This window comes from Callospermophilus lateralis, chromosome 2 (genome assembly GCF_048772815.1).
Source record: "Callospermophilus lateralis isolate mCalLat2 chromosome 2, mCalLat2.hap1, whole genome shotgun sequence".
In the NCBI taxonomy this organism is placed as follows: Eukaryota; Metazoa; Chordata; class Mammalia; order Rodentia; family Sciuridae; genus Callospermophilus; species Callospermophilus lateralis.
In genome coordinates this window covers 201,156,189-201,183,323 of record NC_135306.1, presented here as the reverse complement: position 1 = coordinate 201,183,323, position 27,135 = coordinate 201,156,189, and the positions used below count along the sequence as shown (strand labels likewise).

Below are 27,135 nucleotides of genomic sequence, written 5' to 3'. Positions count from 1 at the left end.
TTCATCTGTCAGCTTAAAAAAAAGTGTGGGGGTGGGGTTGGGGAAATCGTCAAATTAAATTAAATTTGACCCAAAGCTGCCTCCAAAAGCATTTATGTATGTCACTTTCTTTTTCTGTCTATAATCGTTGCCTGCCCACCTCGCTGGAAACTCTGTAATCGTTTGTTTGCCCAAATAAACTGCCAAATTCAGTTTGTCTAAACTTCTTTTCTTTCTGCACAATCACACTCAGCCGGAGCTTCTGCAGGCCAAGCCTGGCCCGATCCTATTTGCATTTGGGCTTCGGCTTCAGCGAGCTGGGACCCACCCAAGCGCTCCCCGGAAACCGTTATTCTGTCCACGGTGTTCCCTAAGAGCCATCCCTGCAACCCCCCGCCAGAAACTCAGGAAGCAGAATTTAGCCGCGACCACTTTAAGGAAGCCGCGAGGGGGCGCGTGTTCGCGGCGCCGGGAGCAGACAAATCCCTCCGGGGGCGCCGCCCCTGCGGGCCAGCGGGAGGGCGGTGCTCGTGCCCCACGCCACGCGGCTCAGCCAATGGGAGCGCGCGCCGCCGGGCTCTGTGGTCCGCACCGCGGGTGCTGAAAACCCAGCACGCGGACTGTGGGCCCTGGGCGCGCGCCAGCGGACCGCTCCCCGAGCTCGCGAGGCCGGCGTGCACTGCCCGGAGTCCCAGAGCGCGCGCCCGACAGCCCCTGCCCAGCTGGCGCGCGGCATCGCCAGGCCAGCAATGGCCCCCGACCCGGTGGCCGCCGGGACTTCAGCTCAGGGATCCATCCCGCGCTACTTCACCTGGGAGGAGGTGGCGCAGCGCTCCGGGCGCGAGAAGGAGCGATGGCTGGTGATCGACCGGAAGGTGTACAATATCAGCGAGTTCACCCGCCGGCACCCGGGGGGCTCCCGAGTCATTAGCCACTACGCTGGGCAGGATGCCACGGTGAGCGCCGCCAGGCAGGGGCACGGGAGGGGGCGGGCCAGGGCCGCAGGCAGAATGAGCGGGAGACAGGAAGTTTGGCGCCCTGGTGGACCACCTACTAATAGGGAGGAAAGCCAGGAGGCGCCGGATGATCGAGTGTCCTGCGGACACGGGGACAAGAGTAGGAGAGGGGCTGTAAAAACTAGAGTCTGGGGGGTTGGGGCTGGAGGCCAGCAATGTGCACACACAAACAAAGGGCTGGCTGTTCCCCACGTGTATTCCATCCGCAGCCCCCGTCTGCGGTCTCCAGGCGTGGACAGTACTCAGAGCCGGGATAGGAGGAAAGAGGCAGCGAGAATACAAGGCCCGGGGACAGCGGTGCTGCCGAGGGCCCAGAGAGGAGGGGTCAGTGCAGGGAGGGAGTCACGTCCTGTCTCCAGGACTAGGAGCTGGAGGCGCAGCCGCGTCTGAATGCCTGATGGAAAGTATTGGGCTGCACTCGCAAGCGCGAGAGGAATCCCTCAAGGATAGGATTGAATCCCGAAACCCGCTGCCTTGGGATCCCCTACGCTTTGCGGAAACGCGGGGAAGGGACTCACCAGCTAGAAGCGCGGGGAGGAAAGGAGCGTTGTGCTGAGGTGGGGGCGCCAGCTTGGGCATACACTATGGAAGATTTCCAGAACTGTCTTTGGATACTGCCGGAGAGGTCACTTAGCCAAATATCAGGGGGTCTCTAGCTATTTGGCACATATGACTGCTGTCCTCCCTTGCCTTGCTTCAGGGTGGGTTTGCTTTGCAAAACCCAGATCCCATTGGTTGATTGGTTTGGTTTTTGTGTTTTTGCGGTCCTAAGGATTGAACCCTCAGGGCCTTGCGTGTAGGCTAGGCAAGTGCTTTACCTTTGAGCAACATCCCCAGCTCTTTGAGACAGGTGTGCACTATCTTGCATGCCTAGCTCTACTGATTCTCTTTCTGGATTACAAAGAGCCTTTCATAGCCTCCGTGAGCTGGAGCAGGGGATGGGGGGTGATCACCGCTTGTGACGGGTTCATCATGGTTAACCCCTCCCTTCCCATTGGATCAGTTTCTAATCCCACGAAGTGTGGTGTGACACCCTAAACCTATCACCCGTCTTCATTCCCATCTCTGCCCTGATGTCCCAAAGCATGCCTCAGGTCACTAGAGTTCCAGCTAAATCGCCTGGAGCTGCAGGGTGAAGACCTGCCCTCCCTCTGACAAGCTGCCTTAGGTGTGAGACTAGAGCCTGTGCGGTTTGCATTGCCTGTAGCGACCACTCACAAGCCCAGGTGGTGGCGGACAGCATGAGCCTAGGTCGTGCTTGCGCAGATGGAGCAAGTACACAACAGGCTGTGTGTGATTTGGGGCCTGGGACACCACAGCTGGGTTGGTGATTGGTCTGGATGTGTGGTGCCACTGGATTGTTGGCTCCGCCCCGGCCTCACTACCCCTTCTCGGCAAAGGGCCACCCCCCACCCCATCTGCTAATGTGAATCCTGTCTTAGAGGACTCCACTGAAATCAGGCATCTTGGGGAGGGGTTGGTAAGAGTTAGAGGAAGTTGGGAACCCTGCCCCTAACCATGGTGCACAGAAGGGAAGAAATGTGACAAGTTCCACAGTTCACACAGGGGGCCTCTGGCACTTTTGCAATGCAATTCACGAAGAAGCTGGCTCAGAAAGAAGGACCTTGTTCAAATTTCAAAGGAAGAGAAGTCTCAGCCCCACCCATCCCTTCTGCCTGTTTCTCACCTATGTCTAAATTCCTGGGAAAAAGCTGTCCACAGGCACCAGGGCCAGCCCAGCCAGGTCTTTCTGGGTGATCCCTGGGCAGTGTTTCTCATTCCTTGGGTGGTGCCCTTCTCATGGTAACCCACATGCTGAAGATGAGCTGTGGGCAGTTGGAAAGGCCTGAGCACACTCAGGGCAGAGGCTGGAGGGAGGTGGTCTCTGATTCAACTTGGGTACAGTCTTCCTGCCTGCAGAAGCTGGCTTTGGTGTGAGCTGTTCAGGGACTGGGGCTGACTGCTCATCTTGCTGTCTTCTCCCCACACATGCAGGATCCCTTTGTGGCATTCCACATCAACAAGGGCCTTGTGAGCAAGTATATGAACTCTCTCCTGATTGGAGAACTGGCTCCGGAGCAGCCCAGCTTTGAGCCCACCAAGAATGTGAGACCCGTTTGCTGTTTGGAGATTTGGTTGATGGGGAGGGAACAGAAACCTAGAGATAATAGGTGACAGTTTTCAGGAGGTTTGAGATTCCTGCCTCTCTTGTACAGTCACAGGGTCATGGGCCCAAAGGAACAGGACTTTGGAAACTGTGATTCTCCCAAGGGTGCCACCACCAATACTGCAGTCATCATCCTTGGGAGCAGCAGGAGATATATATATATATATATATATATATGTATATATATATATATATATATATATATATATTTAAATAACTCTTCTTTTTTAATATATTTATATTTTTAGTATGGATACAATATATTTATTTTTATGTGGTGCTGAGGATCGAACCCAGGGCCTCACGTGTGCATGGCGGGCACCCCACCACAGAGCCACAACCCCAGCCCAGGAGACCTATATTTTGAACACTTACTCTGTGCCCAGCATAGACCCATAAAATCCTCATGCATTTACATGTGAAAAAACTGATGCTCAGAAAGGTTTGGCACCAAGGATCACACAGTAAATGGAAAACAGGGACCTACATCAAGTCCTGTTTAACTCATAGGCATAGTCCCATTCTTAGCAGGTCCTCCTGTCACCATTCCCCATCATTGTGGTGTCTCTGCCTAGGATTATGGACTTCCCACAGCTACTTCAGTGGGAGGTCCTTGGGCCCTTGCCTCCAGCAGTGTGGGTTGCAGCTGGGAAGAATTAACAGCCCCACTCTTCCACAGAAAGAGCTGACAAATGAGTTCCGGGAGCTGCGGGCTACCGTGGAGCGGATGGGACTCATGAAGTCCAACCACCTTTTCTTCCTGCTATACCTGCTGCACATCCTCTTGCTGGATGTTGCTGCCTGGCTCATCCTTTGGGTCTTTGGGACGTCTTTTGTGACCTTCCTCCTCTCTGCAGTGCTACTCAGTATAGTTCAGGTAAGAGCCTTTGACTTGTCAAGTGCACAGCCATTCTTGGCCTCCCTGGGGAAAGCTTTATACACTTCAGAAGACCAAGAATCCTGCTTGCAGATCTGAAGATACCCAGGGGAGTAGATGCACAAAGAGAACATTCCATTTTCTGTGACTTTTATCTGCTCATTGGCCACATGCACATTATCATTTCTCTTAATGTCTCTAATCCTTCTTCCCGTGGAATTTGTTCTCTGAAACTTCAAGTTCAGGTTCTATCACAGCCCAGTGTGCCAGGAACCAAGATCCTGGTTTCTCAACAAAGCTTGACTCCCTCCCCTCCACCAACATAGCCCAACATGCTAATAATGGTGGGTGCCCAGTTGTTGGCTGTCAGCACCCATGTGGCAAGCCTGCTTATCTCTGAGTCCTTTCTGTTTCCTGGATTGAGTCCATCCTAAGTCATGGAACTTCAGAGATGGGGAAACTGAAGAGCACAGAAGGGTTTGTGATCTGCATCAACTCCCATGTGAATCAGTGGCAGAGCCAGAATTGAGACCCAGGTTTCCTAACTTCTTTCTTGATGTGCTCAGTTGGGAGCACTGTGGCCAGCACAGGCCTGGGTGAGTGAAGGAAGAGGGATAGGCCAAAGGGACTGCTGAGGTCAGGGAGAAGGATGCTGGGCAGGCTGGCGGCTCTTGGCACTAACCTCTCTCTCCTAGGCTCAGGCTGGCTGGCTACAGCATGACTTTGGTCATCTGTCAGTATTTGGCACCTCTACATGGAATCACCTGCTACATCATTTTGTGATTGGCCACTTGAAGGTCAGTGGGACAGAGGGGGCTCTCTGAGACTCCAGTCTCTAAGGGGGTGTCTGAGTGGGGGAGAGGTGATACTAGGTTTTCATATTCACATCCCTGATTCTCTGTAGGGGGCCCCTGCCAGCTGGTGGAACCACATGCACTTCCAGCACCATGCCAAGCCCAATTGCTTCCGCAAAGACCCGGACATCAACATGCATCCCTTCTTCTTTGCCTTGGGGAAGGTCCTTTCTGTGGAGGTGAGCAGAGGTCTTAGTGAATGGTCTTGGGGAATGGAAAGCAGCCAGTACAGAGGGATTCGGGGGAAATACAGTGTTGTTGGTGTAGGCAAGACATCCACTGGGGACTGGGCTAGCTGGGGCCTTGCATTTTAGAATTTCTGGGAAGCAGCAGGTAGTCAGCCAGGACTGGGCTGCCCAGGACAGAATCATCCACTCCTCCTACTGAGTTCAGTCAGCAAGGAGTTACTGTGTGAAAGTACCACAAGCTTCAGAGATCCAGAGGATGACCAGAAGATGACTGCAAGCCTCTGCTCATCCTTGAAGGTGATGCATGGAACCTCCTAGGGGTGTTTTGTGACACCCCAGCCCTAGAGTCAGGGTCATCACCCTGCACATACTGATTGTCCCTCTTACACTGGATATCCTGCACTGTCCCAGTTTTCCCCAGTCCAGGGATGGACTATCTACTCCTTTAATGCCTAGTACCTGAAACATCCATTCATTCAGTACATTTGGCTGCCAGTATCCTTGAACTCTGCATCGGAAGGTGTAAGCAACCATAGATCAAAAATATTCAGAAAAGAAAATTGAATGGCTAGGAATGTAGCTCGGAGGTAGAGTGCTTGCTTAGCACGCACAAGGTCCTGGGTTCCATCTCCGGCACTACAGAAGGAAAAAAGAAACAGAAAAGAGAAAATGGTGTCCGTGATTTGAACATGTACACTTTTTTAAAAAAAATCATTTCCTAAACAGAACAGTAAAACAGCTGTTTCTGTAGTATTTACATGGTATTAGGTATTATAAGTAATTTAGAGAATTTAGTTTCCCATGAGAGACTTGTTGGTGCATGCCTACAATCCCAGCAACTCAGAAGCTGAGGCAGGAGGATCAAAAGTTTGTGGCCAACCTTGGCAATTTAGCAAGATCCTGTCTCAAAAGAAAAAGGACTGGTGATGTAGTTCAATGGTAAAAAGCCCCTGGGTTCAACCCCCAGTACTTGGGATAGGGGGTTATTATTTTTTTTTTTTAACTGAGAAGGGGCTGGGGTGTAACTCACTGGTAGAGTATGCACAAAGCCCTGGGTTAAAAATAAATACCAAAGCCCATTTTGCCAGGCTCACAGGACTATAGTTATTTGCAAATGCCACTTTATATAAGGCACTTGAGCAACTGCAGATTTTGTTATCTGTGGGGGATCTTGGAGCCAATTCACTGTTGAAACCAAGGGGCAACTAATTGCCACCTTCTTGATTCCAACCTGACTTCCAGGGTGGGCAGCACTGGGCCTGAGCCGTTATCTGAGGTGGGAGCAAGAATCCCAAGCTGTTGAAGGAAGAATGCCTGGGGCTGGAAGTTTGGTGAACTCTCAGTGAGCATAAGCAGTAGAAGGTTCTGAATGGCCAGCAGAATTTCTTGAAAAGTTAATTTAAAATCCTTTGTCCCCAGGTTCCATGCTACAGTCAGAGTTCTGCCAGGTCCCCTTCACCCACTTAATGACATTTCAGCTTGCCAGGGATTAAACTGTCATTGAATGTGTTTCAGTTCCAGGCAAGAGTTCAAGGTAGCTGGCTCTCCTTTCCCCTCTGGTCGTGAGAACAACCCTGGGAGGACTCTGGCAGCACTGGCCATCCTATTGTGAGGCACTCTTAACTGGAGGCCCATGTCCCTCCTGTCCCTAAGGTTCTTATTTTCCATGTCCATGGTTCGTTGGGCCTCCAGCACTGTGTTAGGATCAGCACTGTGCGGGTGACGAGCTTGCCCTGGCTCTGGTGGCTGCTTCGAGAGCAGTGTGGGTGCTACGGTTTGGATCTTAAATGTCCCCAAAGGCTCCCTTGTTGAAGATTTGGTACCCAGCTCATGGCAGTACTGGGAGCTAATGGAGACGCTAGGAAGTGGGGCCTAGTTGGAGAAAGGTCATTGAGGTCTGCCCTTGAAGGGTGTATTAAGACCCCAGCCCCTTCCCCTGTCTGCTTCCTGGTTGTTGGTGGTGTATCATACCCTGCCTCCGTGATCTGCCTCACCACAGGCCCAGAGACTGAAACTTGGGAAACCATGAGCCAAAAAAATCCTCTCTCTTTTAAGTCGTTGACCTTGGGACCTTGGTACAGTGACAGGAAGCTAACATGGTGGTGGAGTTTGAGGAACAGCGCTGGCTGGGCTTATCTGCAGACATCCAAAACAGAGAATAACTTGGGAACCAAAATGAGCTTCCATTGTTTCCTCCCTTCTAGCAGGAGGCTGAGGGTGGGTCGCCTGTAGTGAACGCCTGTGCTGGGGCCACGTGGGGCTCGGCTCAGTCCCTTGGGGATGGCCTAACTGAACAGTGAAGCCCTGGCCGACTCTGTGACATCTGCCCTAGGCCTCCCAACTCTCCTGGAGGATGAAGAGTAAGAAGGGACACTTTGCCCCTAACAGAACCCTTCTGACCTCTGAGGGGCTTAACATGGTGGGATAAAATTTTGGGGACCATAATGACATTTGATTCCCATCCAAAGAGAGCAATGGATGGGGCTCCTTTGCATTTCCCCATCCACGCCACCAACCAATAAAGGTGACTCTTCGAGGTTTCCCCTTTCAGTTAATGTTGCTTGAGAGGGAACGTCCCTCACCACCACATCTAGTTTATCAGCAAACCTTGTTGACACTGCCTCTAAAATATATCCAAATTCCATCAAGTTTTCTATATCCACTGCCATTCATTAGTTCATTTTCTATTGCTATAACAAGATGCCTGAGGCTAGGTACTTTATAAATAAATAAAGAGATTTATTTTACAATTTTAGATACTGAAAGTCTAAGATTGGGCTGCTTTATCATTTTGGCCTCTAGTAAGTGCCTCATGGCAGATACTGTCATGGTGGCAGGAGGGCCTGTGAGAGTAATCACATGGTAAGAAAAGCCAGAGACCAGGGAGAGGCCAATCTTGCTCTTTTTTAACAACCCAGTCTCAAGGGGGAACTAAAAAGGGTCCCACAAGAATCACATTAGTCTCTTCTGAGGGTGAAACCCCAGTTATGTAGTGACATCCCATTAGGCACCTCTTAAAGGCCCCACCACCTCCCAACATCACCACATTGGGGACCAAGCCTCCAACACAGGAACCCTTAGAAAGCAAACCATGTCAGACCACATACCCAGTCAGGTCTGTCTCTGGTCTGGATTAGCTTCAGCCTCTTCACTTGTGACTGTGCCCTATAATTCACTCCAGCCACAGTAAGCCTTAGTTTTTTGGTGGTGTTGGGACAGAGTAAGCCTTTTAAAAGTACAAAGCAGATTGTGCACCTATCTTGACCTTACCAGAGCTTTCTGAGGTGCCACACGATCTGACCTCTCCGTAGTTTCATGATCCTGAGTGTCCTAAGCCTTTGTGCGGGCTGTCCCTTCTTTCAGTGTTCTTGCCCTGAAGCTTTGCATTGCTAGCCCTTCTCATTCAGGGAAGACTTGAGAAAGCCTTTTAACTACCTTTGCCAGATCACTGCCTGTTGTCCCTGTTTTTCTGTTTATAATTTGTAAATTTTTTAGAGCTGTTTACCAATCTGTTACCAGCTTCTTCTCCTCGGGTTATAGCTCCATACAGGTAGGAACTTCATACTGGTGGCCTCTGCTCCCTGACAGTGACTGGCACAGCTAGGTACTCTAGTACTTACTGAGCAAATCTGTGAATGCAGACAGAATGCTTCGTCTAGCTTAAGTGCCTTGTACAGAGTAAGCTCAGTGAGTAGCCTGAGGATGCAGTGGGGGGAAGCATGAGAAGATGAGCCAAACTTCTGCTTCTGCTGTGCCCTTGGGGTTGTCTAGTCACCAGAACTAATTGGGCAAGAAATGCAGGAGCTGTGGAGTGACAGCAGAGCAGACACTGGAGCCCTGGGCTTCCTGACTGAGCTGGCAGCACAGCCTGTCTTTGTAGCAGCTAGGCTTGTTAAATAACCACCACCCATAAGGGAGAACTTCGCCAGAACCTTCAAACTGCGGAATTGTTCTTGGTATCCTTTCCACACATACTTGCCAAACCTTGCTTAACTTTTAAGGGATGGGGATGGGATATAGCTCAGTTGGTAGAGTGCTTGCCTTGCATGCACAGGCCCTGGATTCGGATCTCTAGCACCAAAACACCCAACAATAACAACAAAAAAACTTTCAAGTAATTGTATAAAGTTCTTGTTGAAATCAAGCAACCAAAAGATTTTGATGGGGGACTAGAGGCTGCACATAGAGGGAGTAGCTGCCATACAGGAGTTTTCCATGGAGGCTCAGATGTCCAAAGAGTACCAGATGGGAGACAGGAAAGGCAATGATGGGGCCTGACAAATTCATGACAAAGACATCTTTGGATGAATCTTAGAAGTCCTGAGGTCTGACAGAACCTGCATTGCACACATCCTCATGGGGCACAGGCCATTGAGCTGTGGGTCATGTCACCACACACTGCAGGCTGCAGCCAAGGCCTCTCACTCCAGCTGCTGGAGGTAAAGCTGGGCCTCCTGGGGCCTTCCAGTAGCACCAAGAGGCTGATGACCCCTGCGGTGGGTTCAGCTTTTGAGCAGGGAAGGGAGGGGACTGGGTGGCTGGTCTGTAACTGGTTACTGCTAAATTATGTTCACTTTTCATTACAGCTTGGGAAACAAAAGAAAAAGTACATGCCATACAACCACCAGCACAAATACTTCTTCCTGAGTGAGTGTCTTCACCCACCACGGGGAGCTGCCTTGGGTGGGGGGGCTGCTGTGGGGTGTGAGGAGGAAATGGCTCTTGATGATGGCATTAAAGTATTAAAGTTAAGGAAAGGGGCTGGGGATACAGCTCCGCTGCTAGAGTGCTTGCCTTACATGCACAAGGCTCCAAGTTTAATCCCCAGCACCACCACCCCAAAAAAAAAAAAAGCAATTCAGGAAAGGGGCTGGAGCAAGTACCCACCCTGCCCCTGTCACTCCTGTCTGGAACTGTTGCCCTTCCACTGAGCAGAGTCAGCAGGCTAACAGTATTTGACTAGAGGTCATTTGTGTTGGGGGCAAATTAGCTCTTTCCATGAGGACACCTAGTGGTCAGTTTCAGCCCTCCGGATGAGCTTTAAACCTCACCTTAAACTTTGTCAAACAGAGACCCAGGTCAAGATGATCTGATGGGGCCCTGTCTGACCCATAGGGGACCAAATGTCCACATAGTTGTGGGAGGATGGGACCCGAGGAGGACTGTGAGCTGAGTGAAGATGCTGTGGCTGCATACTCTCTAGAGCTGCTGCATCCATCTTGTTTGGAAGTCTGTTCCAGATGGCCCCAAATAATGAGCCTTAAAACTCCTTTGAATTTTCAGAATTTTAAAGGGAGGGAGGGCAGGGATCAGTGTGAAGGCATTTATCCTGATTGCCTGTTAGCAACTAGCAGAGAAAGGAGGGTGCAGCGGACTTGTGGGAGAAGGAATTTCAAAATCCAAGGCATATCAAGGAGTCCTGGATGGGCATGCGACGCAGGGGTTAGAGCAGCATCAGATGCTGCAGGGAGGGGACACGGGAAGGGAATGGGGCAGTACATAGGATGGGAACCACTGCTGCAACTGCCAGTTTTCTTTCAAAAGTAGCTCCTTGCCTCTGCCTGTAGTTGACCTCCAGGGCTTCAGATCAGGGCAGCACAACCCAGGTCGCTAGTCCAAGGAAGTGAACCTCAGCCTATGAAGGGTCAGAGGATCACATGCGTGTGCACACATGCACATTTTCCTGTCCGTGCCCCTTCCCTTGACATGCACAGTGGAGCAACCAAGAACTTGGCAGATGACTATGGGTGCAGGGCTTGGCCAAGCAGCACAGGAGCACTGGGGGTATTGCAGTGCCCTTTAAAAGGTGTGGGAGCACAGCATGTTCTGGGCCTGGGTTTTGAGTTTCTCCCCTGGAAAAAGATGGTCCTCCTATCCCTCCCCTTCCTCGCCTCCTTTGGGGAGTTGGCTTTCTCCAGGTGGGCATTTGTGCCTTCCGTCCTTTAGTGCCTGCTGGTGTGGGGCCAGCTGAGGAGTGCTAAGGCAGCTGGAGGAGCAACCTGAGGGGACGGACAGGGGCAGCCCCGTGCTGGGGACCATTTCTTAATAAACCCTCTGTGGTTGTCCCACGGCTCACACCTCCTTCCTGTCTTTTTCCTCCCAGTCGGGCCCCCAGCCTTGCTGCCACTCTACTTCCAGTGGTATATTTTCTATTTTGTTATCCAGCGGAAGAAGTGGGTGGTAAGTATCCACGGCCAAGAGTCCCATGTCCTGTGTTCTCCAGCACCTGGTGGGGGAAAGGGGTTCTCTAGGGGAAATAAACTCCAGGCCCAACTTAGAACAAAATAATAGGACAAGGTATGATGCTCCCTGTCCCTAGACAGAGGAAGTGATCTGGGTGCACAGCAGGACCCCGCCTCCTGGGCCTGGCTTCATGCAGCCAGTGTGCCCCCAGACCCCTGTGCTAGGGGAGGCGATGGGAGACAGTCCTTCCTCTCAGGGAACCTTCAGTGAGGCAGGGTATGATTGATACCAGGAAAGAAGTACAGGCAGAAGAAGCTCTGGGCACTCCACAAGGCCTGGCTGTGTCTGCTTTGTAAAGCTACCTTTCTAGCTGGCCTCCACCGATGGGTGGAGTTGGCAGGCAGAGGTGAGGCAGGGGATGAAGACCAGAGTGCAGAAGCTGGGAGGTAAGGGTGAGTTTGGCCAGGCGTAGCGGAGGACTCCGGCACCAGGGAGGAGTACTGGGCTGGTTCACTGTGCAGAAAAGGGCAGGAGCTTTGACCAAGGCACTGGGGTGCACAGAACCCTGGTCCTGGAAATTTCATTTGGCAGCATTTAGGTAGGTTGGGAGGTGCTAGAGGCAGGGAGACTTGTGGGGCCCCGAGAAGGGACAGGCTAGGCGGGCTGGGAGTGCTACCGGCACTGGCACTAATTGTGTAGGGTGGGGCCACTGAGAGGAAAAGCTGAGGACGGCCAGGTTCCCCTGATGGCTGAGGCCACAGCAGGCGGAGGAGGGGAGCGGGGAGGGGCGCCAGAGCGGCCGTGGCAGCGCTGCTCTGCCATTCACACTGCAGGACCTGGCCTGGATGGTCACCTTCTACACCCGCATCTTCCTCTCGTACGTGCCGCTGCTGGGGCTGAAAGGCTTCCTGGGCCTTTTCTTCATCGTCAGGTAGTGTGGTGGGGTGTAGGGACTGGCACAGGGAAGCACAAATGCTGGGTCTGGGGATCACGCTGGGGGCCTTGGGCAGCAGGAGCTCTTTCAGGAGTTGACCCGGGACAGTGCACAAGCTGGCACTGTGACTGAGGAAGAGGAAGACTGGGCTCTGCTGACTGTCTGTGTGCCACATCCAACAGGTTCCTGGAGAGCAACTGGTTTGTGTGGGTCACACAGATGAACCACATCCCCATGCACATTGATCACGACCGGAACATGGACTGGGTGTCCACCCAGGTAAGGGACCATCATTTGGAAGACCCAGGCATGACACAACTCATGAAAAAGGTGGAGGGAAGATGGTAACAGCAAAAAATAAGTCCCCCAAGGTACCCCCGCTCATCGCTTGAGGCTTCTCTCCTGCCGTAATGTGAAGGGAGGGACCAGGGACAGTCTAACCTGCCCTCTTTAGCTAGCCTGACTTGGGGCGGGGTGGGCTGGCCTTTTGGCTCTAGACATGCTCCCGACCTCCTCCTCCAGCTCCAGGCAACATGCAATGTCCACAAGTCTGCCTTCAACGACTGGTTCAGCGGGCACCTCAACTTCCAGATCGAGCACCAGTGAGTCAGGAGCCCCAGGAAGCAGAGTGGGAAGGACCTGGGGTGGGGGTGGGAGGGGCGACGACAGCAGGAAGGAGCAGAAGCCACTGACTTCACTGATTTTCCCACTCTCCCTGAAGCCTTTTCCCCACGATGCCCCGACACAACTACCACAAAGTGGCACCCCTGGTGCAGTCGCTGTGTGCCAAGCACGGTATAGAGTACCAGTCCAAGCCCCTGCTCTCAGCCTTTGCAGACATTGTCTAGTGAGTATCTGAGCCCTGGGGGTTGGCTGTTGAGTGGGGAGGGCAGGGCAGTGGGAATGGTGGTGCCCTGTGGGGTGCGAGCAATGGGAACATTTCCCTGTCACCTGGGACAGAGGAGGTCACCACGGCACAGGCAGGACACTGTGTGGCCAGGTCAGGCCCTTATTCTCACTGGAGTTCCCCTCAGCACTGTGCCCAGGCCAGCTTCCTCAGAAGCAGAAGGGCGGAAAGACCTGTCTGTAAGACCTGCCCCTCCATCTCTGCTTGGCTCACTGGCCCATCTCCCTCACCGTCCACTCTTGTGTCACCCTGCAGCTCACTGAAGGAGTCTGGGCAGCTCTGGCTGGATGCCTACCTTCACCAGTAAGGACAGCGCCTCCCTGCTCCATCTGCAAGAGGAGAGGGTGACTCTGGAGCCAAAGCAGAGGGGAGCTCAAGGGACGATGCCACTACATTCCAACGTTCAGAGCGGGGAGGGTTAGGGGACATAAAAGTCAGGCTCCAACTTTCCCCTTTACCTTCCAGATACACATCTAATCCCCTAAGAAGGGTATGGGGACAAGCAAGTCCCCAGAAGGGGAGAAGCTGTTGGAGCCAGAATGTGAATCAGTTCTTGTTTCATTTTTCTACTTTGGCAGATGAACATTGGAGAACACAGGGTGAGCCCACATCAGGCAGCAGCACACTCCATGGTCCACTTGTCAGTGATGTCGCTTGCTAACCTCTGGGAGGGAGCAGCTGACCACTTTGAGAAAGATCTAGAAGGGAAGCATTCATGCACAGAATCCTGGGGCTTAGCACAAACTGCCTGCCGTGGAGTTCAGCTTCCACATCTGCCCTTGCTGTTGGGAGAGACTATTTTCCAGTTTCAAAAGCAGCCAAGGCCAAGATTGTGGCTTTAGTGACATTTGGCCCTGAAGGATCTTGGGGCCACTGGTTTTGGTCCCAGGTTCTATTCAAGGTCCAGAGGGAACATTAGGTAGAGAGTTGCTGGCCATCAAAAATCACTTCTTTTTGATTCACTTCTAACCCTCCCACCCTAAGGAAAAAACAGAACTCCCAAGACTAGGGGCTTGTTTCTTGTCAGCCAGCAAGCAAAGGCCTGACTTCCTTCTCCCTAGAAATAAATGGGGCTCCCAGCGGCTTCCCTTTGTTTCACTACTTGTAGTTCCAAGTTTAATAGCAATTGGTGAGCCCAAGTGATTATGAAGTTTCAGTCATGAAGAGTCTAAGGGCTGTAAGTAGAAACAGATTTTCTAGACCCTAAATTATGTAACAGCATTTTCTAGCAGGAGTAATGGGTTACACTAATCACTTCACAGTTCTAAATCCAAAATAGGAAAGTTGGAAATACACAATTTGTGGTCATCATTGCTGCAGCTAGGCACTTCCTCCGCCCTTATTCATCTGGAGACCAGATAGGGATTTAGGAATACCTCTTAGGAAGCCCATCAGTCTAATGCTGATATGCCATTTTTTGATCTTCTGGTTTGTGAGACAGTTTAACTCATGTTTCCAGAGAACAAACATAGGAACACGCCCTAGGAGTCTTGCCGAAGGCCTGTCACCAGCACTCACACCCTCTTCCTCCCCAAGCCTGTGGCCAGTCAGGCCCTAGTTCTCTCTGAAGTTCCCCTCAGTGCTGAGCTTGGTCTAGATCCCACAGTCCAGCCAGGACATAATTTCTTCAGCTCTTCAACAGCATCTGCCTAAAGTGTATGGACCATTTGGACACTGGGAGAAGAGAATCTCAAACTTAAGGGCAAAAGCAGAGCCCACATCTGGTTTTAGGAAGTGTGGCAGGCAGCTGAGATGAGGGTGGTGAGGTTGGCAGGGCTACTTAGGTTTGTCAGGTGCTGGGGACAGCAGGTCACAGGGGTTCAGGCCTTTCCCTTTGGGCCCTGAGAGCCTGGTTTAAATCCTGGGCAGGAAAATCAGAAGCAGAATGGAAGAGTTGACTTTCACTGGCTCCCTCACTCCAGAATAGGTGCTGATCCCTGCCACTTGAGGTATGGGTGTGATATCACCAGCCTATCTAGCCAACTGGCTTTGGGCCCAGGCCCCCAGTCTGAGCAAATACCAGTGAACTTTATTATGCCAAGACCAGGTCCTCAAAGCACCTGCACCACCATGGCCTTCTCTCAGCCATTGTGACCTCACGGGGACACAGGGTGATAAAAGATACAATGTTATAGTATTAAAGCAAGTGACCTCAAACCCCACTGACAGAGGAGAAAACAGGCTTACAGAGGAAAGGTTGCCTCTGGTCACAGATCATGGCAGAATATATGAACTCTTTTTCAAACTCCAACTCTTATGTTTATCTTTTTGTTATTTCTATCATTCTACTACCAGGCTGGAGGCATTTTCTTTAATTGGGCTCAGTGTCAGTATCTTTTTGTATGCCAATGTTACCACAGTAACTGATGAAGTAAAACTGAAAAATAAAGTTGATTTTTGACCAAAAGAAGGCTATTCATTATAACCCACAGTACTTGTCTATGTGTGTGCACAGGATTCCCTGGTGACGGTGCACCTGTGTCTTCTTAACTTTTGGAACATGAGTCACTGCAGACTCCCTCTGTATAATCCTCTAGGGAACAGGAAGGAGCATCAGGACTCTCCAGGTAATAAGCAGGTAGGGTGGTCCATGGCAAGGAAAAGCAAGGCCAATTCTTTCCTATAGGCAGAGGCCCTGCCCAGTTGTCTACATCACTTCCTCCTCATGAGGCAACCTCTCCACCCTACTGTCCTCTAGTTTTCCATTTTGAGTCATTTAACCCTTCACTTTGTTTTAGTGCCTATATCTTTGCAAGCACAATACCTCAGACCCAGACAGCAGGGCAACATCTGCACCCTTCATCCTACTGAAACAGTTCTAAGCAAAAACGTCTGCAGACGAAAGATTTTTCCCTGTAGAGTGCCCACGCAAAATTAGATTTATGAACTTCTAGAAAAGACCAAGCAACAAATTAAAAAAACAAGCACAAGCCAGGTGTGGTGGTGCATGGCATGGTAAATAGCTAGAAGAGAGGATCAAAAGTTGAGGTCAGGCTCAACAATTTAGCAAGACCTGTCTCAAAAAATTAAAAAAGGATAGGATGTAGTTCAGTGGTAGAGTGCCCCTGGGTTCCATCTCCAATATCAAATAAGGAAAGCCTACCACCATGTATTTGACCTCCACAGGAAACAGTCCATAAGTAGAAATGCTGCAGAGATGATCAGTCCTAAGAAGCTTTAGCACCTCTAGGCCCCAACAGCGTGACTACAAGTTTCTAATCAAATTACCTGACCTAAAGTGGAGCTCCAGTAAGTCATGACTTGGTTCAATCTGGGAAAATGAGTTTCATTCATCAAATACTGGAGTAGAGCAGCGAACAAAACTAAATTCCCTGTCCTCACAAGTTTCTACATCAGTGGTTTTCAGAGAGTTCCCTTGTTATGGAGCCATTGCTGGGGACACTGTCTCTTGCCTGATTTAATCAGAGGAGCTCTTACATCCTGAGATTTCACTTAAGATTTTGCTTGGAATATAGCTTGTTCCATTAGAAATTTGAAAACCAACAATATTTAGTCTTCTACCTGTCTAACCTGTCAAATATTTTCAATTTAAATTTCAGTTACTTACATGTTCTCGTTAACTTCAAATGCCTTGACAGGAATGCTAAAAAGACCAGAAGCTCAACAGGCTAGCTCTCCCCAAGCACTACCAGGATTATTATACTTTCAAACATTCAACTCTATAAAAAAAGAGCAACTTGAATTTGATGTCATAAAGGAAGAAGAAAGTGGTTTCTGAATGGCAGCCCTCATAATCTACAATCTGGCAAAGCAAATACTTGGTTGTTATGAGGTAGTTGATCTAAACTGCAAGGCTTTCTCAAAGGAGCTCCTTTATCTCACAGACTAGGTGGAACATCAGAAATTCATTCAATTTATTAAAACAACTTTCCCAGCAAAATAAGCTAGGCATCTGAGCTGCTGGCCATTATACTGCGCATGGTGCCCTCTTGTGGCCACTTGCAAAACACCTTAGAGTGCAAAGAACATTATAGACTACCTGGAGCATGGAGCACTGGATATTTTCAAATGTTCTCAAAGAACATCACATTCTGGATACCTACACAATTTTATTGACTTTTTTCTCTTCATATTTTAAAAATAAAAACAGCACACGAAAACCAGTGACTTATCCCAAAAAATCTCAATTCTGTTGTTGCCCCAGAAAGGCCAAAAGAATATCATCATCTTACTCCTCTGAAAAACCACTGTAATACATTGCAATTTAAAGTTTCTGCCCACCACAAGACACAGCCAGGAATGAAACCCTTCCTGCCAAAGTGCAAGGACTCCTGCTTCTTCTCATCTGCTGAACTTGGATCTTCCTGATGGCTCTTCTTCAGGGTGGGTCAAGGCTGAACCAGGACGTACAGTCTGGATCAGCCCCATAAGCCCCAGTTGGCCAGCCAGGAAATCATGCAGTTCGGTTCGCCACTTTCACCTCTGTCTTCCTTCTTCAAAACTCGTTGCTATCACTTTCATGTAACAATGGATCCAGTGTCCAGTAAACTGCCTGAGAAGTGGTTTGAGCCTGACACTTTCCTGAGCTAAAAAAGAGAAAACAAAGCACTTCTGTGGCCCACTTGCCATAAGATCAAGTAAAAAAGGGAAAAAGCCTACAGAGAAAGGTAGCACTAGAATAACAATGCATCCCTCCCAGCCCTGCATGGAGGTTTCTCTAAGCTTGAGGGTAAGGGCAAATATTCGGGATTAAGAAGGGACAATGGAGTGAAGCACATTTATTTTCCCCTCTTGAACTTCCCTGCTGCCCCAGTCTTTGCCTTCTTCTTAGCGGATCCCTTGGGTTCTGGCTCCTTGCGCTTGGCTGAGGAGAGAGAGCCAGTCACCTTAAAGAAATCATCCAGACGGCCCTGCGTGCTGCCTTGGCGGCTCTTACTCAGTCGCTTGACGCCACTGCGGATTCGCTCCTCAGAGAACTGCTTTTCACCACACATGAACTTGACGAGCTCCTCTTCATTTGGCTCACTCCACTTCAGCTCCACAGACTCTGGGTCTAGCACCTCCGGCTCCAGGAAGAGCTGCTGGGCTTCCTTGTGGAGCCAATTTTCTGGCACAGGGTACTTATTGGGGTCAAGTCGCCGCACGATCTCCTCGATGCTCTTGTGCTTCTGGATGAGGTCCACAGCCCGCTTGGGCCCAATGCCCCGGATACTCTCACAGTAGTCACTGCCCAGGAGAATGCAAAGATCCACAAACTGCTCCTGGTTCAAACCCAGCTCCTGCAGAATACGGCTCAGGTGGAACTCCTGGATGGGCAGTTTCTTGGCCTCACTGGCTGTCAGATGTCGCATCAGCACAGGGCTGCCGAAGGTAAGGCAGTCCATGTCCTCGGTGGCTGCAGCATAGACTTTGCCAGCTTTCACCAGGGCAGCACAGCTGGCCTCTGCCTCGCTGGGTGCATCAAGGAACGGGATGCCCATGAGGCTCAGCAGGTGTTTGCACTCATCATTGTGCTGCTTAGTGACCTTCACTAGCCGCTTGGTGAATTTTTCCACCTCTTCCTCCACCCCAGCAGCCTGAGCCTGCTGCAGCTGCTTCTCTGCCTCAGCACGCCGCTCACTGCGTTTGGCCAGCTCACCCGACTTGAGCTGTGGCGGTTTCCCATCAAAGACATACACAGGCTTGATGCCATTCTCCATCATGCGGATGGTGCGGTAGAACATGCCCATCAGGTGACTGGTGGTCTCACCTTCTTCATTCTGTAGCACATCCCCACCCTGGCGAACTGCAATCAGGAACTGATAAATGCTCATGGAGGCATCAATGGCCACCTTTCGGCCAAAGTAGCTCTTGATGTCATTCTCCCGGATGGCACTGGGGGCCACATCAGCAATTAGTTTGGCCAGGCCTTGAATTCCCATGGCAATATGGAAGAGAGGTGGCTAAAAAGAGTTAAGAGAAAGAGAAACCTTAAGGATGCAAAGGGTTATCATTGGTGCTATCTCACCAACATCATATCTAATCAAATTTAGCACAAAGTATGGAAACCACGTCAGCACAACAGAAGATGAAATGAGTAAGACTTGATTCCTTCGTTCTCAAAAAATGTACAGTTTAGCAGTTCATTCAATTAATACTAAGTCTTACTTACAGGAACTCAGATACTGTGGATGTTCTTGAGGGACTAAAAAGTTTTGTGGATAAGGGAATGGTATAATTCATCACCCCCAAAAAAAAGACCAAAACATATGTTTCAACAAGGACCATGGAAGGCCTGAGGACAGCACTTGGCTCAGTGTGAGGAATCCAGAATGGCAGAACCGAGCCCTAAAGAACAGGCAAATATCTGCTAAGCAAATATATCTTATACCTGAATTGTTGCTTCTCTGGAGAATTCTGATAAAGCACTCTTGAAACACTGGCAAGCAAAACATAACTGAATGGGGGTAAGGTGAACAACTAACATGCTGCTTTAATTTAATTTTCCTTCTGCATCCCCTTTAGTATGTAAGTTTCTAACTTTTTTGTTTGTTTTTGCTACTGGGAACTGAAGCCAGGGATGCTTAACCTCTGAGCCACACCCCAGCCCCTTTTATATCTATTTTGAGACAGGGTCTATGTTGCTTAGGGCCTTGCTAAAATTGCTGAGATTGGCTTTGAACCCACAATCCTCCTGTCCCAGCCTCCTGAGCCACTTGCATTACAGGCATGTGCCACTGTGCACACCAAGAGTTTCTACTTTTTTCAGGATGTTGCTGGGAGCTTAAGACTTCCCCTTTGTATTTTCGCTCTACCACTAAGTCTAAAATGTAAACTCTGTGGCTCTTACCCACCCCAGGACCTAAGTTAGAGGCTAGCAGGCTGTAGTCAATAGGCCCAATACTGGACTTCTCTGGTTCAAATCTTTCCTAGGGAGCTGGGGTTGTGGCTCAGAGGTAGAGCACTCACCTAGCATGTGTGAGCCACTGGGTTCAATCCTCAGCGCCATATAAAATAAGATAAAGATATTGTGTCCATCTATAATTAAAAAAAAATATTTCCTAGGGCAATGTTTCCTCACAATTTCTGACACTTCCAAATATTCACTTAATAGTGTCTCAAATAGTTTAAAAAACTAAAATAAGTTGAGAAAGAGAACTCACATAAGCCACATTATCTGTATTACATCAGTTACATTTTAATATTTCAAACATAACTATCAAAAAGGATTTTTTTTTAACGTGCAACATAAATCATCTTGTACCCCAAGGATGGCATATGTCCTGACTCTAAGAAATCGTCTACTAGACCTTCCAATTGTTCTCACATTCCCTCCCAGGGTTCTTTTCCAGGTGTTACGGATTCCATTACATTCTTCCCTCTAATTAACTGCAAACACCTCAGCATGGCATCAGACTCCTTCACATCCTGGTTCCCAGCCTATCTTTACAGTCTGGGAAGGTTAGGATGACCTTTCTAGGGACACTAGTTACCATCTCAGTAACATTAAGTCATTCAAATTTGATTTTCTCATCTGTAGAAGAAGGATGGTGTAAAAAAAAAAAAAAAATGCCTTGCAGGATTCCTGCCAAGGCGAACTGAGACAACAGATGTAGAAAAACTCCCCCCACAATGTTCCCCATCCGATCCTTTGGTGCCTCGCAGCTTTGACAGAGTAGGCGCGAAGAGGGCAATGCCCTGCTAGCCGTGGAAGGGGCCTACACCGGTGAAGTCTCATAAATGTTTCCACTATCCGGTCTTAGTAAAAATTCACTGCGACCCCATCGGGGGAAGTCATTACCCTCCTCTTACAAGTGAAGAAGAGAGGCTCTGTGATTACGCGAACCACCCAAGCCTGGCAGCTGGAAGTGGCGGGACCGCACTGCTAACCCCGCGCGCGCCAGGCCCCGGGTCCCCGCCGCACTGGCGGACCCCGCTGTCCTCGGAAGTGCTTCCCCTGGAGTCTCACCTGGCCTTTGGGACGAGAGGCCGCGGCGGCTAGCGCTGGGTCCGGTATTGCCCAGGACAGCCCCAAACTCCGGTGCTGTTCAGCTCGGCCGCAGGTCGTCTCCCGCCGCCTTCCAAAGCCCGCGCTCCCGTCACGTGACCTGCCCGGCGCGCACAGCCTTCTGGGAAGCATCGTGCAGGCCCCGCCCCCTCAGGCCGCCGCTGCCACAGCGCCCGGTCCTGTCGCGGAGAACCGGCTCTGTCAGAGATCCTGCCCTACCCTTCTCTGCCACCCGTCCCCGCTCCATCTACTCCGGGCCCCCACAGGCCCAGCTCACCCAACACCCGGACCCGCAGGACTACAAGTCCCATAATGCCACGTGCGCGGGGACACCGCCTCTTCCGGCCGAGCCGGGCGCCTGCGCCTGCCGACGTGTTCTTCCGGTGGCAGAGCGGCGGATTACCGTGTGCGGGGCAAAATGGTGAGAGGGTCGAGGGGAGTTCCCTACGGGGCTGTGAGACGGCTGGGCGCCCGACCTCACTCCGTTCTCTCGCGGAGACCCGACGCCCGAGACCGGAGGGTGGGACGTGCCGGAGCCCCCGGCCTGAGCTGGGGCGGGGAAAGGAAGCCTCGCCGCGGACTCCTTAGCGAGGTGGAGCTCTCACTGGGCTTCGGACCTCGCTGTTTGGAAGGGCGAGGGGCGTGGAGCGCACTTGGACTAGCGTGGAGCTTGTGGCTCTGTTATCTCTGTCTGGAAAGTTCTTCCGCCTGCCAAACTCATACTCATCCTACAGTACCCTAAGCAAACGTAATTTCTTGGCGAAACCCTTGGGACTCTCTCGGGCTCTTGGCCTCTGTCCCCTGGGAACGCCCACAGCCTGTATACAGACCTCTTGCCACTTTTCGTGGACCTCTTTGTTATCTGCCACGCCTCTTAGTGACCACCATCTGACGTGCATCTAGCTCTGGGATGATGTCTATTCATCTTTGTATTCCTAGTGCCAAACACAAGGCCTTCAATTGGAGACTCAATAAATGGCAGCGATTGTCGCTTTTGGGGCGGGGGGGTAGAACAGAGGGGGACATAATTGTTTTACTGAATTGAATTCCAGTGTCTCTTAGAACAATGGGATCATTTTACTTATCTAGAGTTGTTGTGTTCTGGATTTTAGAAGCATTGGCTGGTGGGGGACAATGGAAGTTAACATTTGTACTTTTACAGCCCTCTTTCACAGGCATTATCTCATAATGGACCCCGCAACCTTTGGAAGGAACTGAGCAACCCCTTATGCCAGGCATTAAACTGGATGCTTCAACATTCAGATCTTAAATTATACATCAAGCATGTAAAATAATTATTATAACCACGCAGACTCAGACTATTTAGGTACTGGTAGGTCCAGAGATTCCATGATAGTGTTGTGAGAATAGTGCTGAATTAGAAGTTGAGATCTGGGTCCCAGTCTAAGTCCTGACTTACCATGGGGCTCTGTAGCTTGAAGTCAGTAGACAGGTTTTTCCCAGGTAGTCTACATACATCTCATTCCATTTTCATAGTGGTCATTGACTAAGGACTGTTGATCTGTTCCTAATCTCCTTTTGCCTCTTGCCCTCTGACTCCTAGCTGCTCTTCATGACTCATACTGAAAAGAGAACATGCCACCTGTTTTAAGATGTAGTCATAATTGTATTTCCCATAACGAATCACTTGATACTGGCTCTGAAGGATTTCTCATTTCCAAAGTTGGAATGGGCCTCTAGGAGTCACAGCAGCACAAGGCTGTTTCATCGTCTCCCCAGGGAGAAATCATGGGATTCTTTAATAACTCTGATCTCATGTCTACCCTAGGAGCTCGAGGCCATGAGCAGATACACCAGCCCAGTAAATCCAGCTGTCTTCCCCCATCTGACTGTGGTGCTTCTGGCTATTGGCATGTTCTTCACCGCCTGGTTCTTCGTGTATCTTTTGACCAAATAGCCACTGGGCCAGAATAGGTGGTGTGAGAAACTGAGGGAGAAAATATCCTAGGTAACTGTATCTGCTAGTTTTGTGTATAGGGATTGGAAATGGACAAAGGTTGGTGATGCCCAAGGGCAGATTGTGGCCTTATTTTCCAAATTCTAGTGAGCTGGGGTTCTTCAGATTTCTAGGTCAGTGAGCTGAGGATCTGGCTGGAGTGGATGCTGGAGATAGGGGAGCTGAGGCTGGAAAAGTAGTGTAAGGAGGGGTGTGCTCGGGTGGCAGTAGGGGTGAGGGTTAACCACAGCTCCACAACTCAGGAGCTGTGTGACTGCGACAAGTAACCTAACCCCTGTAGGTATCATTTCCTCATGGGTGATGGAAGGGTGGTATGGAGTAACAGAGTCCAAGTCATCTCTTGGGCTCCTTTTCCTAGCTGCACCACGCCAGAAAGCCCTTAGCCCATACCTTTCTACCCAGAGTGATGCTAGGCAATTTGCTACACCCCACAATCCATCACCGCTTCTCCTTAATAGCCTTGCCCAGTTACGAGGTTACCTCCACCAAGTACACACGGGATATCTACAAAGAGCTCCTCATCTCCTTGGTGGCCTCACTCTTTATGGGCTATGGAGTCCTCTTCCTCCTTCTCTGGGTCGGCATCTACGTGTGAGCTCCCAAGGGTAAGAGCTGTGACAGAGTGGGACACTCAAGTCTCTGAGGCACAACCTGAAAAAGCTTCCTACAGCCACATCAGTGTGTCCTCAGGCTCTTGCTGCAAGACCCTGTGGTTCATGGAGACAGATGTGCTAGGATGGATAGGGACCTGGGCACACATGCCTCTTTCTCTGCTGCTCATGGGAATTTGAGCCCAGTGTGACTTACTTTGATCTCCACAATACCCTAGGCCTTGATTTGTCTTTGGGTTTTACTAGATAGAGGCATGCAAAGTCTTCCTACGGTTTTACATTTGCATTACTTTATTATATTACTATAATGACTTGGAAAGAATCTAAGACTTAAAACTTGCTGCAGATAACCCACCAAACAAGTTGCTGAGAATTGTCTCTGGTGTCCCATCCTCCAAGGGGTAGAGTGCTTATCAGCTCTTGATTAGGGCCATAAGATGGGATTTTAGGGACAGGAGGTGGGAAGAAGTGTCATTGTCTGGTTTTGACTGCCCTTTCCTCTTTCAGGTACCCGCCAGGAGGCTTCACTAAATCCCTGCTTTTGTAAATTAATTTTTTTACTGTTGCTAGAAGTGTCCCACCTACTGCTCAAATAAAGGCAGATGTGTGACAGTCCTGTCTTGTGCCGTTCTATAGTGGTAGGGGTGGTGCTGAGGCCTGCATGCTGTCCCCAATCCTACCCTTTCCCAGCTCTCATCTGCCTTTCACATGGTTCCTGCTGTTGGGAACCTGCTTCCTACCCATGGGGGTGAAGGCTGTGTGGCAGGGGTGAATTGTCATTGAAATTAAGGCTTACTTGTGGATAGGAAGGGTCCAGGCCTACCTTCTTCTGTCATTTCTAGTACAAGCCAGTTGATTCTGCCCTCTGCCCTAGGCCAATCCCTTCCTCTAAACATAGCCCCCCTTCTCTGGGCTGGAGTGCTTTTGCCAGGCTCTGCTTGTTCCCGGAGACTTCCCTAACTGGCCAGAAAGACAGTGGCTGGAGATACAGCCAGGGGAGAGGCCACTGAGTCATATCTCAGCCCTAGGGCAAAGCCAATGATGAGTACAAAACATTCATCTGGCCATCAGGCGTGGAGGCCCAAAGATTCCAGGCTTCTCAGGGAGAACTTTGAGATCAACTGGTCTTAAACCCCCAAGAAAAACCTTTCCTACCACAACGACCTCAAGAAGAGACAGGAGGCAAGCTCAGATACAAAGCAGTATTTATACATTTATTTATATATGTATATTTGGAAGAAAGGACAGTTTGGAGGACAAGAAGCAAGCAGGCCTAGGGTGGCTTCCCTCTGCCTACCTCAGTCAGTGGGTATATGATAAATATAAGTCAGAGCCCAGGGATAGGACTCGGAGTTAACTGGGGAGGGGACGCTCTATGCACATGCAGGCTGCTAAGGGGCAATGGTGTGGGCAGGGGTTCTGCACTGGGAGGCCATATGTACAGCTTGAAGCTAGAGGGGAATAGCCCAGTGGCTACAGGAACAAATACCAGAGAGGAGAGAGGAAGGGAGAGATGGCCCGCTGGAGCCTGGGGAAAGCCAACCAGCCTCTGGCAGGTGGCCCACTCACCTTCCTTGGAGCCCTTTTATACCTTGGGCTTAAGGTAGCTTTGGTCCAAGGTTGACCCCCTCAAGCAGCTTGGAGCCCAAGCCCCCACCCTGGCACTGAGGACTCCTTCCAGGCATGGAAACAGGGCCAGCTGCCAGTGGGACTGGGGGCTATGCTATGTCCGATGGACTCCAGGGGGCAGTGGAGGGTCACTTTCCAGTTAAGGACTGGCGCTGCAATCCAAGAACCATCCCACCCCCGCAGAGACCCCAGAATCATATTACCAAGGAGTGGGCATGGCAGTTTTAAGGCACTGTAAGGAGGTGTCCCCTGTGGGAAGAGGAACCCAGTAGAACTAAGCAGGGCTCGATCCCTGGCATGGCATGGGGAGTCATATAGCTCCTATGTTGGAATCAGGGAGTAGAGCCAAACTGGGGAGGGAGTTGGAGGCAAGGTATCCTGCAATCCCTGAGTCCCCTAGGGCTTCCCTACCCTGTGGATAAGTGCTTTAGATCCATGGCAGAAGGGGGTCTGCAGTTCATTGGCTTCTAGAACTCAGTTCCCCAACAGAAAGGCCTCCTGTTCAGAGCTTAGAGGTAGGATAGGGGTAAGGCCTGGTTTCCAAAGAAGTGATGGAATTGCACAGGGCAAGGACGGCAGTTCCCTTTCCTGTTTCTGGACAATGGTAGACATGGCCAAATGACTGCCACATTCCTTTCATGAGCCTGCATGTGACCCCAGAATGCTGCAGACACCATGAAGAGAAGTTGACATCTTCCTTAACCCAAACCCACTGTATCACTCCTGGGAGAGGAAGCCAGAGATGGGGTTTGCTGAGCATGGATACCTCCTTCTTGACCAAACAGCAAGGGCGCCTTTAATATGAGGAGAGAGAGCTACCCACAAACTGGGGGAGAAGCCAAAATTTGGTGGTTGGAAGTGGGATGGGTGTCTCTGAGCCTCCTGGGAAGAATCAGAATCAGGACCCCTCTTTCTTTGCAAGTGTCACTCCAGGGCTCTGGCCCACTCTGAACTTCCTAGCTCCGTCCTTCCACTCCTTCCTGGCCTGGCTTAAGTGCATTTAGTAATTATTTCATTAATAACAGCCAAAGTTATTTGCATCTGCCCAAAACAGCCCAATGCTTGCAGGGATTCCTGCTCCTCTGCTTGGAGGGGGGGCGGGGAGGATGGAGTCGCTGACACCATGGTGTAAGTTCCTGGGATCACAGAGTGTGGGGGTTCACAGGGAACCTCCCCTTCCAGATACTCCAGGTTTATCTGGCCTGCTGGCCCCCAGTGGTTTAGACTGTGGAGGGCTGAGGGTGGCTTCCTCAGGCACTCAGTAGATTTAAGGCACAAAATCAAGTCTCTCCAGCCCATCCAGGGCTGGCCTCAGCTGCCCGGGAAGTTCCCGGGAGCCAAGCTCTCCCAGGAAGAAATACCTCCTGGGCTACACTTAAAGCTTAGAAGTCCAAGTCCAGTGTAACAGTCATACCCCAAAAAGTCCACTACAAAGCCATCCCCTAGGGAGCAGCATCAAGGGGGAGTTCCGTCTGTCCTATTGACTCCTGGGGTCCAGTCAGATCTTGAAGGGCTGGATCCAAGCCCCTGGCAGCTGTCTCCAAGAGCAGTAACTCCCTGTCTCAAAAGGGAGGGGCAGGGGAGAGTGGGCTCTGGGCAAGGCAGGGCCCCTGAAACCAGCCTCTGTATCTGAACCATATCTGGACAAATGTGGATCCTGCCACCAGGAGGTGGTAGGCAGGAAGTCTTGTCCCCGGCTCCCTCCATGCCACGTGAGGGTGACCAGTAGGAACAGCAGCTCCAGTGCTAAGACTTCCAATTTCCCCAGGCTCAGGGAGGCCAGTGAATTGGCAGAGAGCTGGGAGGCAGCAGGCTCCAATGGTGGAACACCATTCGTTGCACCCAGTGTGGAAGGGGCCTAAGG

The 27,135-nt window shown here is 50.6% G+C and overlaps 3 protein-coding genes across 3 annotated transcripts; 2 read left to right on the top strand and 1 right to left on the bottom strand.

The window, feature by feature from the left end:
• The first annotated feature begins 559 nt into the window (after positions 1-559).
• Positions 560-15,532, top strand: Fads1 (fatty acid desaturase 1). Its single transcript, XM_076847324.2, has 12 exons — positions 560-935; positions 2,991-3,101; positions 3,842-4,039; positions 4,735-4,836; positions 4,944-5,072; positions 9,668-9,728; positions 11,185-11,261; positions 12,098-12,195; positions 12,381-12,477; positions 12,721-12,800; positions 12,920-13,045; positions 13,361-15,532. Exons 1-12 carry the CDS (start codon positions 729-731, stop codon positions 13,410-13,412), a joined length of 1,338 nt encoding a protein of 445 aa, XP_076703439.1. The 5' UTR covers positions 560-728; the 3' UTR covers positions 13,413-15,532.
• Positions 15,533-17,155: 1,623 nt separating this feature from the next.
• Positions 17,156-21,131, bottom strand: Fen1 (flap structure-specific endonuclease 1). Its single transcript, XM_076847322.2, has 2 exons — positions 21,015-21,131; positions 17,156-19,008 (listed from the first exon to the last, which is right to left on the bottom strand). Exon 2 carries the CDS (start codon positions 18,985-18,987, stop codon positions 17,845-17,847), a length of 1,143 nt encoding a protein of 380 aa, XP_076703437.1. The 5' UTR covers positions 18,988-19,008; positions 21,015-21,131; the 3' UTR covers positions 17,156-17,844.
• Positions 21,132-21,350: 219 nt separating this feature from the next.
• Tmem258 (transmembrane protein 258) lies at positions 21,351-24,257 on the top strand. Its single transcript, XM_076844684.1, is given in 5 exon segments — positions 21,351-21,440; positions 21,442-21,474; positions 22,843-22,952; positions 23,500-23,636; positions 24,150-24,257. Coding segments are annotated over 4 exon segments (345 nt in total). The 5' UTR covers positions 21,351-21,365; the 3' UTR covers positions 23,627-23,636; positions 24,150-24,257.
• Positions 24,258-27,135: the final 2,878 nt, after the last annotated feature.

Excerpts from the sequence above, each read along its gene's own strand:
- Fads1 (XM_076847324.2), top strand. The coding sequence starts at position 729 with ATGGCCCCCGACCCGGTGGCCGCCGGGACTTCAGCTCAGGGATCCATC. Across the intron at positions 936-2,990 it reads ACGCTGGGCAGGATGCCACG|GATCCCTTTGTGGCATTCCA; the intron begins GTGAGCGCCGCC and ends CCACACATGCAG. Across the intron at positions 12,801-12,919 it reads AACTTCCAGATCGAGCACCA|CCTTTTCCCCACGATGCCCC; the intron begins GTGAGTCAGGAG and ends CTCTCCCTGAAG.
- Fen1 (XM_076847322.2), bottom strand. The coding sequence starts at position 18,987 with ATGGGAATTCAAGGCCTGGCCAAACTAATTGCTGATGTGGCCCCCAGT.